Source organism: Notolabrus celidotus, chromosome 24 (genome assembly GCF_009762535.1).
Source record: "Notolabrus celidotus isolate fNotCel1 chromosome 24, fNotCel1.pri, whole genome shotgun sequence".
NCBI classification, from domain to species: domain Eukaryota; kingdom Metazoa; phylum Chordata; class Actinopteri; order Labriformes; family Labridae; genus Notolabrus; species Notolabrus celidotus.
Window position 1 is genome coordinate 5,395,325 of NC_048295.1, and position 14,915 is coordinate 5,410,239.

General features: G+C 42.5%; 1 protein-coding gene across 10 annotated transcripts in view; it reads left to right on the forward strand.

The window, feature by feature from the left end:
• chrm4a (cholinergic receptor, muscarinic 4a) overlaps positions 1-14,915 on the forward strand; it is a 63,006-nt gene that overhangs the window by 19,874 nt on the left and 28,217 nt on the right. For 7 of the 10 annotated variants that reach the window (XM_034677457.1, XM_034677456.1, XM_034677458.1 and 4 more), the window contains exons 4-11: positions 378-973; positions 2,149-2,303; positions 3,522-3,723; positions 3,808-3,897; positions 4,086-4,355; positions 5,874-9,802; positions 13,924-14,211; positions 14,424-14,545. In XM_034677457.1, coding sequence (XP_034533348.1) covers positions 378-973; positions 2,149-2,303; positions 3,522-3,723; positions 3,808-3,897; positions 4,086-4,355; positions 5,874-6,119 — 1,559 coding nt within the window. In that variant the 3' untranslated portion in view covers positions 6,120-9,802; positions 13,924-14,211; positions 14,424-14,545. The remainder of the gene's footprint in view (positions 1-377; positions 974-2,148; positions 2,304-3,521; positions 3,724-3,807; positions 3,898-4,085; positions 4,356-5,873; positions 9,803-13,923; positions 14,212-14,423; positions 14,546-14,915) is intronic. The other 3 variants (XM_034677463.1, XM_034677461.1, XM_034677454.1) reach the window with 2 other exon arrangements.

The following is a 14,915-nucleotide window of genomic DNA, read 5'->3' on the forward strand; positions in this document are numbered from 1 at the left end:
CTTTATTCAGTATGAGCAATATTTAAAAATTGATTCAAAGGTTCCTTCAGTGCACAGGAGGCAAAACTGAGCTGACACGAAAAGGGAGTTTGGTTTTCGTCCAAAGTGAACAAAGTTTGTATCTTTTCTAGGACAAACGTCTAAAACTGGAAGAAAAACATCCAAAGAAATCTAAAGCGATGGGTTTTATTGGGACTTTAAGACCTTAAGTCCTACCCCTCTTGCTCCTGGAGTCCACCATCATGTCTTAAGTGCTGCTAGTGTTGGACTCAAATCCTCAGAAGTAGATAAAACCTCTACACTGATGATTACCGCATTTTTACTTCAAATATTCCTCTTTGATTTATTTCTCTCTCTCTCTTCTTCTCTTCCTTCAGGGTCACCGGTTAACCAATCATCCGACCTGTTCGCCAATACCTCCTGTAACACCTCCACCAACGACTCGACCTCCTGCTCAGCGGTGGACGATGGCGGCGCAGGAAGTCCATATAAGGCTCTGGAGATGTTTTTCATCGCGTTGGTGACAGGATCTCTGAGCTTTGTGACTGTGACAGGAAACATTTTGGTCATGCTGTCAATCAAAGTGAACCGCCACCTTCAGACTGTCAACAACTACTTCCTGTTTTCGTTGGCGTGCGCGGATTTGATCATCGGTGCGTTCAGCATGAACCTGTACACCGTCTACATCATCGTGGGGTACTGGCCGCTCGGCCCGGTGGTGTGCGACCTGTGGCTAGCTCTAGACTACGTGGTCTCGAACGCCTCGGTGATGAATTTGTTGATCATCAGCTTCGATCGGTATTTCTGCGTCACCAAACCGCTGACGTACCCGGCGAGGAGGACGACAAAGATGGCGGGTTTGATGATCGCAGCTGCGTGGATCCTCTCCTTCATCCTGTGGGCGCCGGCCATCTTGTTCTGGCAGTTCATCGTCGGGGAGAGAACAGTGCCCCCTGGAGAGTGTTACATTCAGGTACAGTGCGGAAAAATCAACGTTATCTTACAGAAACGCCTGAAATATCACTCAACATGTCGTATTTTATCCTGATGAATGAATCTCCTGAAGATGTTGTGTTTTTTAAATGATGTTGAGATGTTTGACCCGATGGAAACAGACTTCAATACGGCCTGTATGAATTTTAAAGACTTTGGGACTCCTTAAAACATCTTAATCTTTAAATTCTCTCCCAAATTTGACCCTGATTTTTAGGAGAAGTCAAGGAAGTGATGTTGCTGCACCTTGTTGTGGGGGAGGATGCTCCTCTGCAAACCTCATACCCTTCAGCACTCCTTATTTTTATGCAGAGCTCTGCCTCTCATGCTTTAGCATGCAGTAACACCATGTATGATCACACGCTGGAGCTCCAATGTGACGCCGTTTCAGGGTTCAGTCTAGAAGTACAAAGGCGTGGTGCGGGCAGGGCTTTGTTTCAGCGTGGTTACAGAATCTCAGTGTAGAAGGAGCCGCTAAGATCTTCAGACAATCATGTGATCTGCAGAGAAACACAAAGAAGGAGATGCTTTCTCTCTCTTCTTAAATCTAGACCGGCTTCTGTTTTCTTTTTCAGATGATTTATCTTTCAGATATTCTGAGTATGCCAACATACAACAAAAAATAACTCAAAAATAACACCAAAAAGTAAAAGATTGAGCAATTTATTGAGTTCATGACATTGATATAACTAAGTGCGAACCATCAATCACTCCAGGAGGGTCTGAGGCGCCATGTCAGCCTCTTTAGAGACACTAATGCTCTTCTTACAGTTTCCAAATCGACCAAACAATCCAATATTTCCTTTTATCCTGTTAATTATCTCTCCAGATGACTTTAACTGCATAAATAAATACCTATTGTTCACCAAGCTTCCTTTACTCCAGTTAACTCTCAGACCTCTGGGTTAAACATGTTGTAAAACGAGGGTTAATTTACTGCAGGGCTAAAAACTGCATCTGTTTAAGCAACGGGAGCGAAGAGCACAAAGTGAACAAACAGCATTGTTTCAGGTGTTTTCTTTTGCGTTGCATCATTCTGCAGAAGTCAAAGTAATAAACTTGTGACTTTGAAAATATAAAAAACATATTTGTGTAAACTCTGCAGATGATGTAAGAGTTTCTCTCTCTCTCTCTCTCTCTCTCTCGTTCTTTCAGTTCCTCTCTAACCCTGCGGTGACATTCGGGACGGCCATCGCCGCCTTCTACCTTCCCGTCATCATAATGACCGTCCTGTACATCCACATCTCCCTGGCCTCCAGGAGCAGAGTGTCCAAACACAAACCGGAGAAGAAGGAGAAGAAGGGCATCAAGTAAGAGAGAGAAGGGACATCACTGCTGTAGCTCATCCTCTTTGTCTTTGTGTTTAAATCATGTCTTTTCTCATTTCTCTACAACATATTGAAAAAGAAAAAACCCCGTCAGGAATCAACCGGCATGCTGAGCTGAGTTTGCTTCGTTATGAGGGATTAAAGAGTTGACCCAGTTTCATGACAGGAGAAAATATTAAACTTCCTTAAAGCTCTTTACAGCATGTTCTCCGTCCCTGCTGTCCGTCCAATCAGAAACAACATAAAGAAAAGAAGTAATGCTGAAAATAATAACCATAACCCCTTTGAAGATTTTCTTCAGTTATTGTTCTTGATTTGTTTGTCGTTTCATCTTCTGTTTTCCAAACGGAGCGATCAGACTCTGAGTTGATGTTCGTGACGCTCGAGTGGCCCAGTTTTTTATCTGAATTTGCCTCTATGTTTTTGAAGTTAACAAGTGGGTCACTAAATCGCAAAGTGGCATCAGAAACATGACGCCGGGCTATTAACATGAATTATGCATGCACACAATTTGCTGCACGATTAACTCCAGTAATATGTGCACCGTGCATGATTCATATCTGCTTTCAAAATCACTTTATTGTTACAGCAGGTGAAATATAAGCAGAGTTAATCAGCTGATGGGGGTTTAGAGTCGATGCAGGTGAATGTGACTTAAAGGAGAACAGAGTTATTACATTAAAGTCGCAGTGAGAGGATGTTAGAGGATTGATAGGAATAATGGAGGGATATTTAGGAGAGCTAAAAATAAGAGGAAAAGTCGAGTGTTAAAATTTGATTAAGACTTGTCAATAATTGAAGAGGACGATCGAGGATGGGAGACATTTTCAGAGCTGAACTTTCATGATTCATGGTCCAAAAATCTATTTAAAGATTTAACAGTAGAGAAGGAGTTCAATCGATCTGTTCTCCCTAATCAAATCGATCAATCAACCCCACACACAGCTGTTTACGCTGATCAGAGCCCGGCTGCTCAGAGGACAGCAGATCGGATTAGCGCCCTCAGATTGGATCACATTATTAGAGCGGGTTGTTAAAAAGAAAATAAAGGATTAAATCAGATTAGATCAAGTAATCCAGGTTTGCTTTTGTGGAGATAAAACCTTCAGTTTGAGTCGTTGAAACCTTTTAAGATAACTTTGATCCAAATCAGGATTATACATTTTAACGTAACTAACTCCTCGACGTACGTTTCCTCAGGACTCCCAGTCTGATCAAGAGTCACCTGTTGAAGCAGAACAACAACAACGAGACCAGTCCTCAGGCCAGTCCTCGCTCCACCCCCAAACTCAGTCTGGACTCCACCACCACTGCGCTCGACGCCGTGAAGAACGGCCGAGTGGAGGAGCCCAAACCGGAGCAAAACCAGGCCCCGGCTCAGCCCAGTCCAGGACTCACACAGGTACTGAATCAAATGGAGGAGGACGCTGTGTCCGGTCTGAAGCTTTGTGGTTTGAACAGTTTGTTCTTTCTTTTATGTTTGCAGGAGGAGAAGGAGAGCTCCAACGACTCGTCCACAGCTTTTATCGCTCCGACAGAACCGAAGGAGAACCCCAACAACGCGGTCGTCTCTGAGGTCAGTGGGCACAAGCTTCTCGACTTTATTCAAGCATTTACAAAGACAGAAACTGAGAGGAGCAAGGGGGGAATTAATCAAGGCTCAGACATTTAGTAGCATCCATACCAGAATACTTTGATGCATGTTGAGTCTCAGATCTCTGAAGAAATGATGAGATTATTCAGGACTCCCTCGGTTTGTTTCAGGCGGCGATCAATCCAAACCCAGATCCCTCATCAGCCTCCAACCCCGCTGATGCAAAGATGGGCCCGGGCTCGAGGTGGTCCAAGATAAAGATTGTGACCAAGCACAGCGGGGACGAGTGCATCACTGCCATCGAGATCGTCCCGCCTGTGCAGGGCGCTGAGACGCACTCCATCCCCATTAGCCGCCCTCGGACGGTGGCGAGGAAGTTCGCGAGCATCGCCAGGAGTCAAGTGAAGAGGAAAAGACAGATGGCTGCCAGAGAGAAGAAAGTATGTTATGTAACACTGCGCACACACACGCATACACACACACACACAAGCAGCACGAGGCTCAACAATGCTCCGGCTGGTGATGGGCGGATGTGCATGACATGAAATAAAAGAGTGTTTGTTTGGTTGTGGGAGAACACAAAAGCAGGTTTTCTTTAATATGAGACTGAAGCGATGATGTTCCGAAGTTTTCCCCATAATTAAATGTTAAGAATAGTATCCTGTGTGTGGATTAAATGATTGTTTTTGCATGGCAGCATATGTTACTGGTGTGCAGGTGGGATTACTCAGTTCCAGCAGTGTGTGAATCGTGTGCAGCAGCTGGTTTTCAGAGATGAGTGGCTTTTGTGCCGCAGTCACTTCACTTAATTATCGTTCGGAGTGACAGATGGTATTTGGAAACGTTCCTCTGAGCTTTTAAAAAATGACAGACATGAGTCTAATTTGGGTCCATCACTCTTCAAAATCACAACAAGTCGGACTTGACATTCAAAACAACAGCAGCGAGGGAGGAGAAGTGCGGTTTGAAGGGTGTATTGTGCAGAATATTTAGGAATACGACACTTTATTCTGAAGTTACCCCGACTTATTTAACCTTGACCCTTTCGTTTCTTGACTTGTAGCTCGATAAAGTCAGTCCTGCAGCAGCAACATAGACTGTGATGGCTGAAACATAATCTTAATTTTGTCCCTAATATGTTGAGATTGTTACTCAAAGTTCCTGACAGCATTTGGAAAAGGATCCCTGCAGGAAGTCAGAAACAGCTGTTGCATCCCACTCAATTTTTACCTTGCAGAACTCACAATGCTGTTCCTCTGCTCCCATGATTGGTTGTTTTTTTGTGTTATTGTTGGACTTGAGCTTTTTTAATTGGTTGGTTTGGATCCAAACAAAAACACACACACACACACACACACACACACACACACACACACACACACACAAATGATAATCCAGGCGACAATGAGGCATCAACTCTTCTTTTCTGAGAGTAAAATTAGTGTTTTTCGTGGATGGAGTCTTTGGGGAGAGCGGTCTAACAGCTGCTTCTGGGTAAAAAAAAAATCTGCAGAAATAAATCACAACAAGCCGTGTGATTGGGATTATGTAGCAGAACTCTGAAGCTTTACACCTATTCCTTGAGCACTGTGTATATAAGCAATGTCAGAGGGGATTAAAGGGATGCACAGTGAACGGGTGGTTGTGCAAATCAGAATCCAGACATGGTGAGCAGTCTTCTGTCACAATGTCAGAGTCGTGTAAAGTGTTTCTGCATGAGCGTTTAAGATTGTATTCGTGTAACAATCAAGCTGCTGACACTCTGGCAAGTACTTGAGATAACAGTGAACATTACTTTTGGCGCTCTCTTTCAATCAGTCCACTCTCACAGCTTCAGTTTGCAGTAATAAGATGTTTTTGCTGCACAATCTGATCTCAGTGAATTCATTTTTTGAGCGCCCGGAGAGATGATTTTCTTCTGTCCTCTCACTCTTCCTCTCTGTTATCCTTCCCCACAGGTGACCAAGACCATCTTCGCCATCCTGCTGGCCTTCATCATCACATGGACGCCGTACAACGTCATGGTGCTGATCTCCACCTTCTGCCAGTCCTGCGTGCCCGACACCGTGTGGGCCATAGGCTACTGGCTGTGTTACGTCAACTCCACCATCAACCCGGCGTGTTACGCACTGTGCAACGCCACATTCAAAAAGACCTTCAAGAACCTGCTGCTGTGCCAGTACAAAAACATAGGAACCAGATGAGATGGAGGAGGAGGAAGACCGAGGGTGGGACATATGGGGACGGGGTGAACCACTGCAAAAACAGGGGAGAGAGGACAGGGAGAGGTGGAGGAGAAAAACAAACAACGGATGGAGGAAAGAGAAGAAATCTGCAGGGACGGACTCTGATGGTTTATTCTGTCTGTACACAAAGACTCAGAGTGATTATTCACCCGCTTCATCACACTGAGTGGAAATATGGCTTCATGGGACAGGGGGACAACAACAAAAGCATTGTAAAGTGGTGTTAATGTGAGCAGAGGTCGGTGGTAAATATGGAGGGAGGAGAAATGGAGGGGAAACAGATTGATGGGGTGATACAGGAGAATGATAGAACCAATGACCAATGTAAAATGGGGACACACTGCAGCATGCACGTCTAGAGAGGAGGTCTGGTTTGATAGGTGAAGGATGGATGGATCAATGGAGAGATGAATGGATGGATGGATGGACCAACTGCCAGTAAACTAGATGTGTTCATCACTGGATTATTAATCTATAGAGGATAAATAAATGGATGAACGGATGGATTGACTGGTTGAAGACTGGACTGATGCCTCACTGGATGATGTTTGGATGAAGAGAAAACAAAGAATGGATGCAAGGCTGAACGGATGAATCAATGGATGATAGATAGATAGATAGATAGATTGATAGTTAGGAGTCATTGAATGATGGATGGACAGATCAATGGATGGATGAATGATGGATGACTGTACTGATGTTTCTATGAATGATAGATGGACGATGGAAAAAGGGATGACTGGATGGACACAACCCAGATAGAGATGAATGAATGTGTGGGCTGATGGATGGATGACGTGATTGGACAGATGTTTGGATGGATAGATAAGCGATGAATGAATAATTGGATGGATGGATGATTGATGTATACAAGACAGGAAAGGTAGTACAGTGGAGGGATGGAGGGATGAGTTGGCGGACGCACAGATGTGAGAATTTAACTCATTAATATATGAGAGGAAGTTCATCCTTCATGATCACTCTGCTGGTTTCTAAATTCGAAGAATGATGGAGGGATGAAGCAGTGACTCCTAAACGATGGGTTCATAAAGTGATTCTCCAAAGGTTGACTGAGATTAAACGAACATAAAATCTGCACAGCTGACTGAATCTGACGGAGAGCGGTCTGAATAAGAGCGTCTTTGTCTGTCTGCTGGCTCTCATCCTTGCACAGACTCCGTATATCATTATGGTGTAATTCTCAACCTTCTGCCGGTCCTGTGTCCCTGACACTGTGTGGGCTAATGACTCCTCGCTGTGTTGTGTTAGCAGCTTGTGGTGTCCTCTATAACGCCACATTGGAAAGCATTGCAGCAAACTGCTCTCTAACTAAGTGCAGAGATGAAGTTTCAGTAGGAGGAGGAAGTAAAGGAGGATGGTGAAGGGGTGAAACGGGCAGGGGATATATATTTTAACGCTGATGGAGTTGAAGTTGGAGATGAAATGGTGACAGAACTGGGTGGAAAGATCTCTCTCTCATCCTTCCAGAGCACGCAGAGCAGAACCTCCAACGTGTCGTAAAAACTGAAGCTGAAACTTCAACCCTTAAAACTCTCTCGTCACGCCAACAGCCATAATCAAAGCTACAGTATGCATGAAACAGTATAGATAACTTTATTTAAAAACTCCCACTGCTTATCTGAGGCGGAGCACTCACAGCAAGCCATCATAACTTAAACATCATGCATTATATCAAACGTATTATAATGCAGTTATGATATCTCCAGCTGTTAAAGTGTCCTCGTGCTTAATGGATCGAAGGAAACGCATTAAGTGTTTAGAAGGAGCTCAAAAATCAATGCAAGGGAGCTTAATCATAGGATAACCTTCTGGATGTATTCAAATCATACTTATGTTCATTTGAATCTTGATTTACTGAGGCATTGCTCCCTGCAGGTGGGGGTCGTGAGATTGCAGGTCGGCACGAGTGTTGTTGGTGAAACCATTTTCCTCTGCAGGGTGTCTGGACTCATCCTGAGAGGCAGGGTCAGAAGCTCAGAGGGGGAGCTCGAGTCTTTGAGGCGGTTCAGGCATCTGATAAGGATGCGTCCAACTGGGAAGAGACCTCGGGGTAGACCCGGAGCTCACTGCAGGGATTATATATCCATCGGGCTGTGACGCCTGGGAATCCCTGAAGAGGGAGAGGGATGCCTCAGTCGACTTGTTTCCCCGCTGTCACCGCAAATCGACCCCGGGTGGATATAGATACAGTAAAAGATTTATTATCCCATCATTCTTGTTTTTAGATCTTGATCTTGTAGTATTAATAATGTATTTATTGTGCTTTTTTGAAGACTACATTTAGGGCTTTTTTGCTAGTATTAGGGAGTACAGATTAAGAGAAACAGGAAGAGTAAGGAGGGAGAAGGGGGTGAGGACATGTTAGCTTGTGAACCTCAGGAAGAGTAGAGGTTTCTTTACTGACTAATGGGGATCCAGAGAATTTGACTTCACATGATGGCAAATAAAAAGATTTAAAAGAAGTTGTCACGATGGAGGTGAGACAAAAGGTAGCAGCTCTATAATTTGGAAAATGTATGAATTTGACCTCCTTAGTTCCTTTAGTGGGAAATGACTGCCTCCATTGCAGTAAATGGTACATTAATGTTTGTTATCATGATCATAATCAGGTTTAAAAACCATCAGTATCTTGCAACATTTGAAAACTGTCTGCATGTGTCAGAGTAATAAAGTTTATAAAATATATCTCAATATGATTTCAAAAGAGTTCCTCTGAATCAGTGGCCTCAGGTTGGTAAGCAAAGAGTTGTGTGTTTGGTTCAAAGTCTTAATCACCAAATTAAAACATAATTAAAGGTCCGGCCCTGCCAGCAGTCCTTAGAAGTTTATAAAAAATAACTCTAGATTAAAGTTTACAGAGTTAAAACAACACCCTGATGATGTAAAATCTCTCATTTTTGCACAAACAGTGAAACAAAAACAGTAAACGCCTGTTCAAAGAGGAAGAAAACATCTAATCAATCTTATTATGTTTGTCAGATGAAGATAATTGTGTGACTTTAAATTATATTAATTAATATATACTGTTTGAATACTACTCAATTAGTAGATTGAGATGGAGTAATAATGTGAAGTCTGCAATTGGCTGAAATAACATCGGTTTACTTGGCTTTATAAACGGTGCGCGCAGTGACGTAATCGCTCCGCCCCTTCCGGAAAACAACCGTTATCCACCATAAACCCTTTCGAAATTAAAATAAAAATCACCCTTTGATTAAAAACAGTTGTATTAATTCACACAGACATCAATTTTTAGAGTTTCTGTCATAATAAAATAATTAATTAATTACTTTTTCTTTTTTTTTCCTTAATTGCATGATGACATCACACGGACGCAGGTGCTGGAAATGGCTGGAAACCGTTGACCTTCGCTGTTTGTAAGTGCGTTTGACTTTTAGGTGATTTAACTGCTATTAACGGGACAAAGTAAGTAAAAGTTACAGAAGTAGGTATGGGGAAAGCACCGCGTTACTTTTTCTGACAATAAAAAAAAAGGAGAGAAAGCGGAGAAAGTCGACGGTGACCTCCCGAAGTGAAGATGCTAACTGCTCAGGTGCAGGAGGACGTCGCGAAAACAAAGATGGCGGATGGAAAGCGTGGTCCTGTGGGTCCGAGCTGCTGTAAGTTAGCATCCTTAGTTTGATACTTCTGTTCCTGTAAGCCATTAGCAACATGTGTCATGTGTTTGTGTTGTTGTGAGATATTACAGGCTTGTTATGTGAAGAGGGGGAAGTGTTTCCTGACTCTCGGGTTTTGTGTGTAAATATTCGGACGACTGTTTGTCAGAACTGTAAAAACATTTTTCTTTCGGTCCAAACCACATCAAACCAGGTCCTTATCCGAAACCACAACACCTAGACGTGTTCAGATATGTTCTTAATTAGTCCAGACTCCAGACTCTCCTTAAAACCTTTATTCTACTTAAGGAAATGCAAAAGGGGCGACTTCACTTGTTTTTTCTCTTGTCTGGACTACATTAGACCAGGTCCTGATGCAAAACCTCAATGCTTAGGCTTCTCATCTCTAATTTAAATTATTCTAGAGAGGCTGCATCATTTTTAAATCACAGTTCAAGATTTGTGGAAGTTTTGTTTGATTTGTGAAAATGGAATGATGGGCCTTTTAAAAGACCACATCAGACCAGGTCCTGCTCCAAAACCCCATTACCTTAAAGATATTGCACAAACACTATGTAGTGCAATGTAAAATAAATATGTAGAGTAGTCTGATATCATTTCTGCAGTAATATGTATTATAGTTTGTGTTATTCTGATTATTACGCCTATTTTAAAGAGCATTTAAGAATAAAATAACCAATAACTCTCTATAGGAATAACCAATCAATCAGTCGCACTTGAAAACTATGATCTAAAATAATGCTGTTGCCAGTTTAAAGTGAAGACATACTTTAAAATATCAAGATTATTTATTTATTGCACTTCTAAGGCGACTTTGTATCATATTAAACATGACTTTTATGACAAAATGTATTGTTTTATTGTTATTTGTAGTTATTGCAGTCCTTCAGCAGGTCTGCCTTAAAATGTCAGCACAAACACAAACTTAGAAACAGATTAAAAACTCTCCTCTGTAATAAAGCTGTGTATAATCCAAGACTATAGTAGGAATGATAATAATGTAGACAGATGAGTAGAGCTCCTTTACAGCTACAGATGAAATGCCACATTAAGTTAATATCTCCTGAGAAAACTTCTTCTTAAAGATTGAACTCTGACTAGACTTTGTGTTCTTCCTTACTGCCTCTAACTTTTACACAGGACTTCTACCAGATCCGAGTCAGGTCTGGAGACAGTAGTTTGAGCACATTTGCATTTTAAATACTCTAACTTACGCCTGTTTATTTGTTTTACAGCTGTAAGATTTAACGACTGAGAGCATAAACAACATGCGTTTAGAGGAAGAGGAGGAGAACAGGTAGAGAGAGAGAGGAGAGAACATCTGGATGGGAGGAAATTACAGACGGAGAGGGGAGAAGGCACGGAGAAGAGGGAATTAAGGAAAAGATATAATGAGCTTGAGGATGAGAAGTCGGCCACGGTGGGAGGAGGATTCTTCATTTAGCGCTGTTCTGCCATCCCTAATGCTCCAGCCGGAGATTTAGCCCGACAGAATTAGACAGAAGGGCTAAAAACAAAATTATTAGCAGGAAGATTGAGGGGGAATGTTTGATTGTCTTTCTGATACTTCATGGTGAGTCATCATGTCTGGGTTTTTCATTTTGACCCATTTCAAACGCAGCTGTCCCGTCTGAGAGTGTCTCGCAGTCAGCCAAAGTCCTGAAACATCCCCCGTGGGCTCAGCAGGACTCGGGATGGGTTCCTGTCTGCTTATAATGTCACCGCGTCAGCTTAGCGAGGCTCAGCGGCTCGTCATGACTCAGTCGGGCACCTTACTGGTGAAAAGGGAAAAGTGTGACGTCAGTTTTCCTCCACCGCAGAGGAGTGACGAAGGCTGCAGAAGTCCTCGGTGACTGTGCACATGCATGCTACTGTAATTGCCAGATTTAAGTCTGGCTTGGCCTAGTTCACAGTCATCCTTCTTTGAAGTCTAGCGATGCTTACTCAGTGTCACTGACTGGAGTTAAACAAAAATAATCTCACACATTCAGCTGAGATCACAGCATACTCCTGAGTAATGCAGAGCTGTCGTTTTCAAGTCTCCAAACCTTTTTTTGAGTTATATACAATTAAGGCTCATTGTTCAGAGATTTTGTGTTAGATTGTTATTTATTATTTGCTTCCTGGTGAGATGTGTTGCCTTTAATGACAAATCAGAGAGGCTGTTATTGAGATGTCAGATTTCAAAGGCAGTGTTTTGATTTTTTACCCTGGCTCCTTTTTGTTAATATCCTGAATTTGATAACCTATAAGTTAGAGCTGGGCGATATTGAACAAGATGTTATCATGATAAATATCAAATCATTATTTAATTTAAATTTAGAGTCAGATTTTTGCCCCTGAGTGATAGTTGAAGATGTTTTTTTAGCTTGTATCTGGATTTAGTTTTATGATAAGCTTCTTGAATCCATTATGTCTCACAGTGCTAACAGAAAGCAGGTCTTTAATGTAAGATGAGATTTTTGTGAAGTTGTAGTTTGTAGATTCTTATTTTTCTCAGATTATTTGCATAATTTGATTTAAATTTCCAACAAAGACTTATCAAATTACATTCTGTGCATCAGTCTAGTAGATTATTGTTTGAGTTATGCACTCCCAGTTAAGATTACTAAGGGTTACGGGCAGAGTGATGTCGTTTCCCACAGTGCAGTGATTTTTATTGAGAAAAATTATATCATTATAATTATTGTTATTGAATTATCGCCCAGCCCTAGAATAGGTCCAAAAGTTTGGAATAGCTGCAACATATACTGCCTGCAACAAAAAGTTTAGTGTCTGTCACTGTCAGGCTCAGGATGTTCTTCTTCGTCTCTCTCTCTGATTTATCAGAAAGTAATTTTACTCTCTCTTCTGTGAGAGAAGCTCTTTCTTCACACAGTCAGTCTCCTTTATTCAGCCCAAAGTTTCAAAACAACACCGCACGACTTTGACAAATGACTATAATTTAAAATATAATTGCATGACTGTCACAACATGTAGAAAATGAATCCCAAAGAGACGTTATGAAGTGAAAACATTTCCCTTTATTGTCACTGCGTGCTCTCAGCGGAGGCTCAGCAGGAACGTTTAAACAGCTCTGATAATTCACTCCGTTCTCGCCCCTGCAGAATCTCTTCCTTTAGTCATTATTCTTCATGACTTTATTCCTCCTCAGCTCAATTTCACTCTGCCTTTTTATTTCCCCTGATGTGTTCCTCTCTTTGTGAAAGTGTGGAAGCATGTTCAAGCAGAATGCGACAGATAGCCGAGCTCCAGATTGTGCCGTTAGAATCACATCTCCCTGACCTTTGACCTCTTAGCTCTTTGAGAATACATAAAGAGATAAGCCTCCGCGTAACCTCAGCTTCTTTTATTTTAATGCTTCTGAAACTTTTCATCAAGTTCTGCTCCCAATCTAAACTCCAGATTGAATCCTTGAAGCTTCATTTTGTGACAAACTTCTTTGTTTGTGTTCTCTTGGTGACAATAAAGCCCGGATCCAGAGCAGACCGACAAAAGCACTAAACCGGAGGATAGACTTGAGTGGAAAAGAAGAGACAAAAGAGAAGATCAGCACAAAGAGAAGTGTCGCCCACAGTCTGCGGGGAGTGATTGACGGGACGGATCATCGGCCCCCGTTACTTGACAGACTTAATTGACATGATGTGCAGAATCAATGTCTGACAGCAGATTTAGGGAAATTGGACTGAGCGCCTGACTGCTTTACATACTGAGAGAATTAAAGGCTTCACTAGACGCAGTATTCACGAGGAAGTCAATCCATCTTATTGACCTTAATTATGAAACCAGACTTCACCAGAGAACGTTTACCAAACCTGAAGACCAAAGGAGTCCCTCTATCGAAGTTTCAGACGTGTTTACAGGCTCTGCATGCTCAGCGGGGGCATAATGTGACATCAGACAGACTTCTCTCATAGATTATTCACGGAAAATGAAGCTTTGAGCAACAGTAAAAGCATCATGACTCATTGATTGACGCTGCACATCATATAGTGTGACTATTGTGTTGTAGAATGATCCAGGAGGAGGGGTAACATGCACCAAATCCTGCCTTGATTTGCTTCTGTAACTTAGATTCTTCTTTCGTTTTACTTCCATGACAGCGTTTCTCCCAGAGAGTCCCAGGAGAGGAGAGGAGAGGAGAGGAGGAGGAGGAGAGTGAGCTGGAGACAGATCAGGGAAGAGTCTGACCCTCTGGGGGCATGACGTGCTCTGAGGATGTGGGCGTACAAGTGGAGGTCTAACTAGAGTGATTGAGGTTTCTTCAATACCTTTCACAATGGGACAAATTGCCTCCCACATCCAAAGAGCACTCGCCAACACTGCATTGATTGGTTTCCCATCATGCACCTCAGGCTGGAGTTCTTGTTTATGGTCTCGGCTGGGCCAAAGTAAGTGCACAAGTTGCCCGTTATAAATCACTTTGTTTTAATACAGCAGCTGTCCTTCATGGATTTTGTTGTACACGTATGACAGATGGTTGTTAACCTGTCAGTCTGGTTCTGCTCAGGGTCTCTGTCCGTAAAAGGATGTTTTACCCTGGGTTTGGACTCCTGACTCCATGCCTGTTTTTCAACATGTTCTTTAAATCTCTGCACACAAGGAACCCTGAGTCCAGGATCAGGAACTCCTTTAGGATCAATCAATTAATCGCAGGACGTCTACGGCAGCGACTATGAGGAACCTACGAGACAAGGGAGCTCAGGGACTCCAGAAAGATCTATGGTTAGTAACTTTAATGGGATAGGGTGAGTTAAAGTATGTGATGGCGGGAAGGGGGTGAGATAGGATCCTAGTGTGTCACTGCGCCAGTTCCCCCCGGCAATCTAAGCCTATAGCAGCATAACTAAGAGCTGGTCCAAGCCTGAGCCGGCTCAAACTATAAGCTTTATCAAAAAGGAAAGACGATGTAAGCAGTGAGTCCTCAAAGGATGACTAAAGCACGAGGGATGTGGGTGTAACTGGGATTGTAAACAGAGGTAAACAGAAGGAAATAAACAACCCTCTCTCTGCCATCCATCTGTTAGCGGACTGCAGTTTGGAGCTCTAAATTTGGCATTTTGGTTAGCTACATCGTATTTTTGAGACCGTGGAG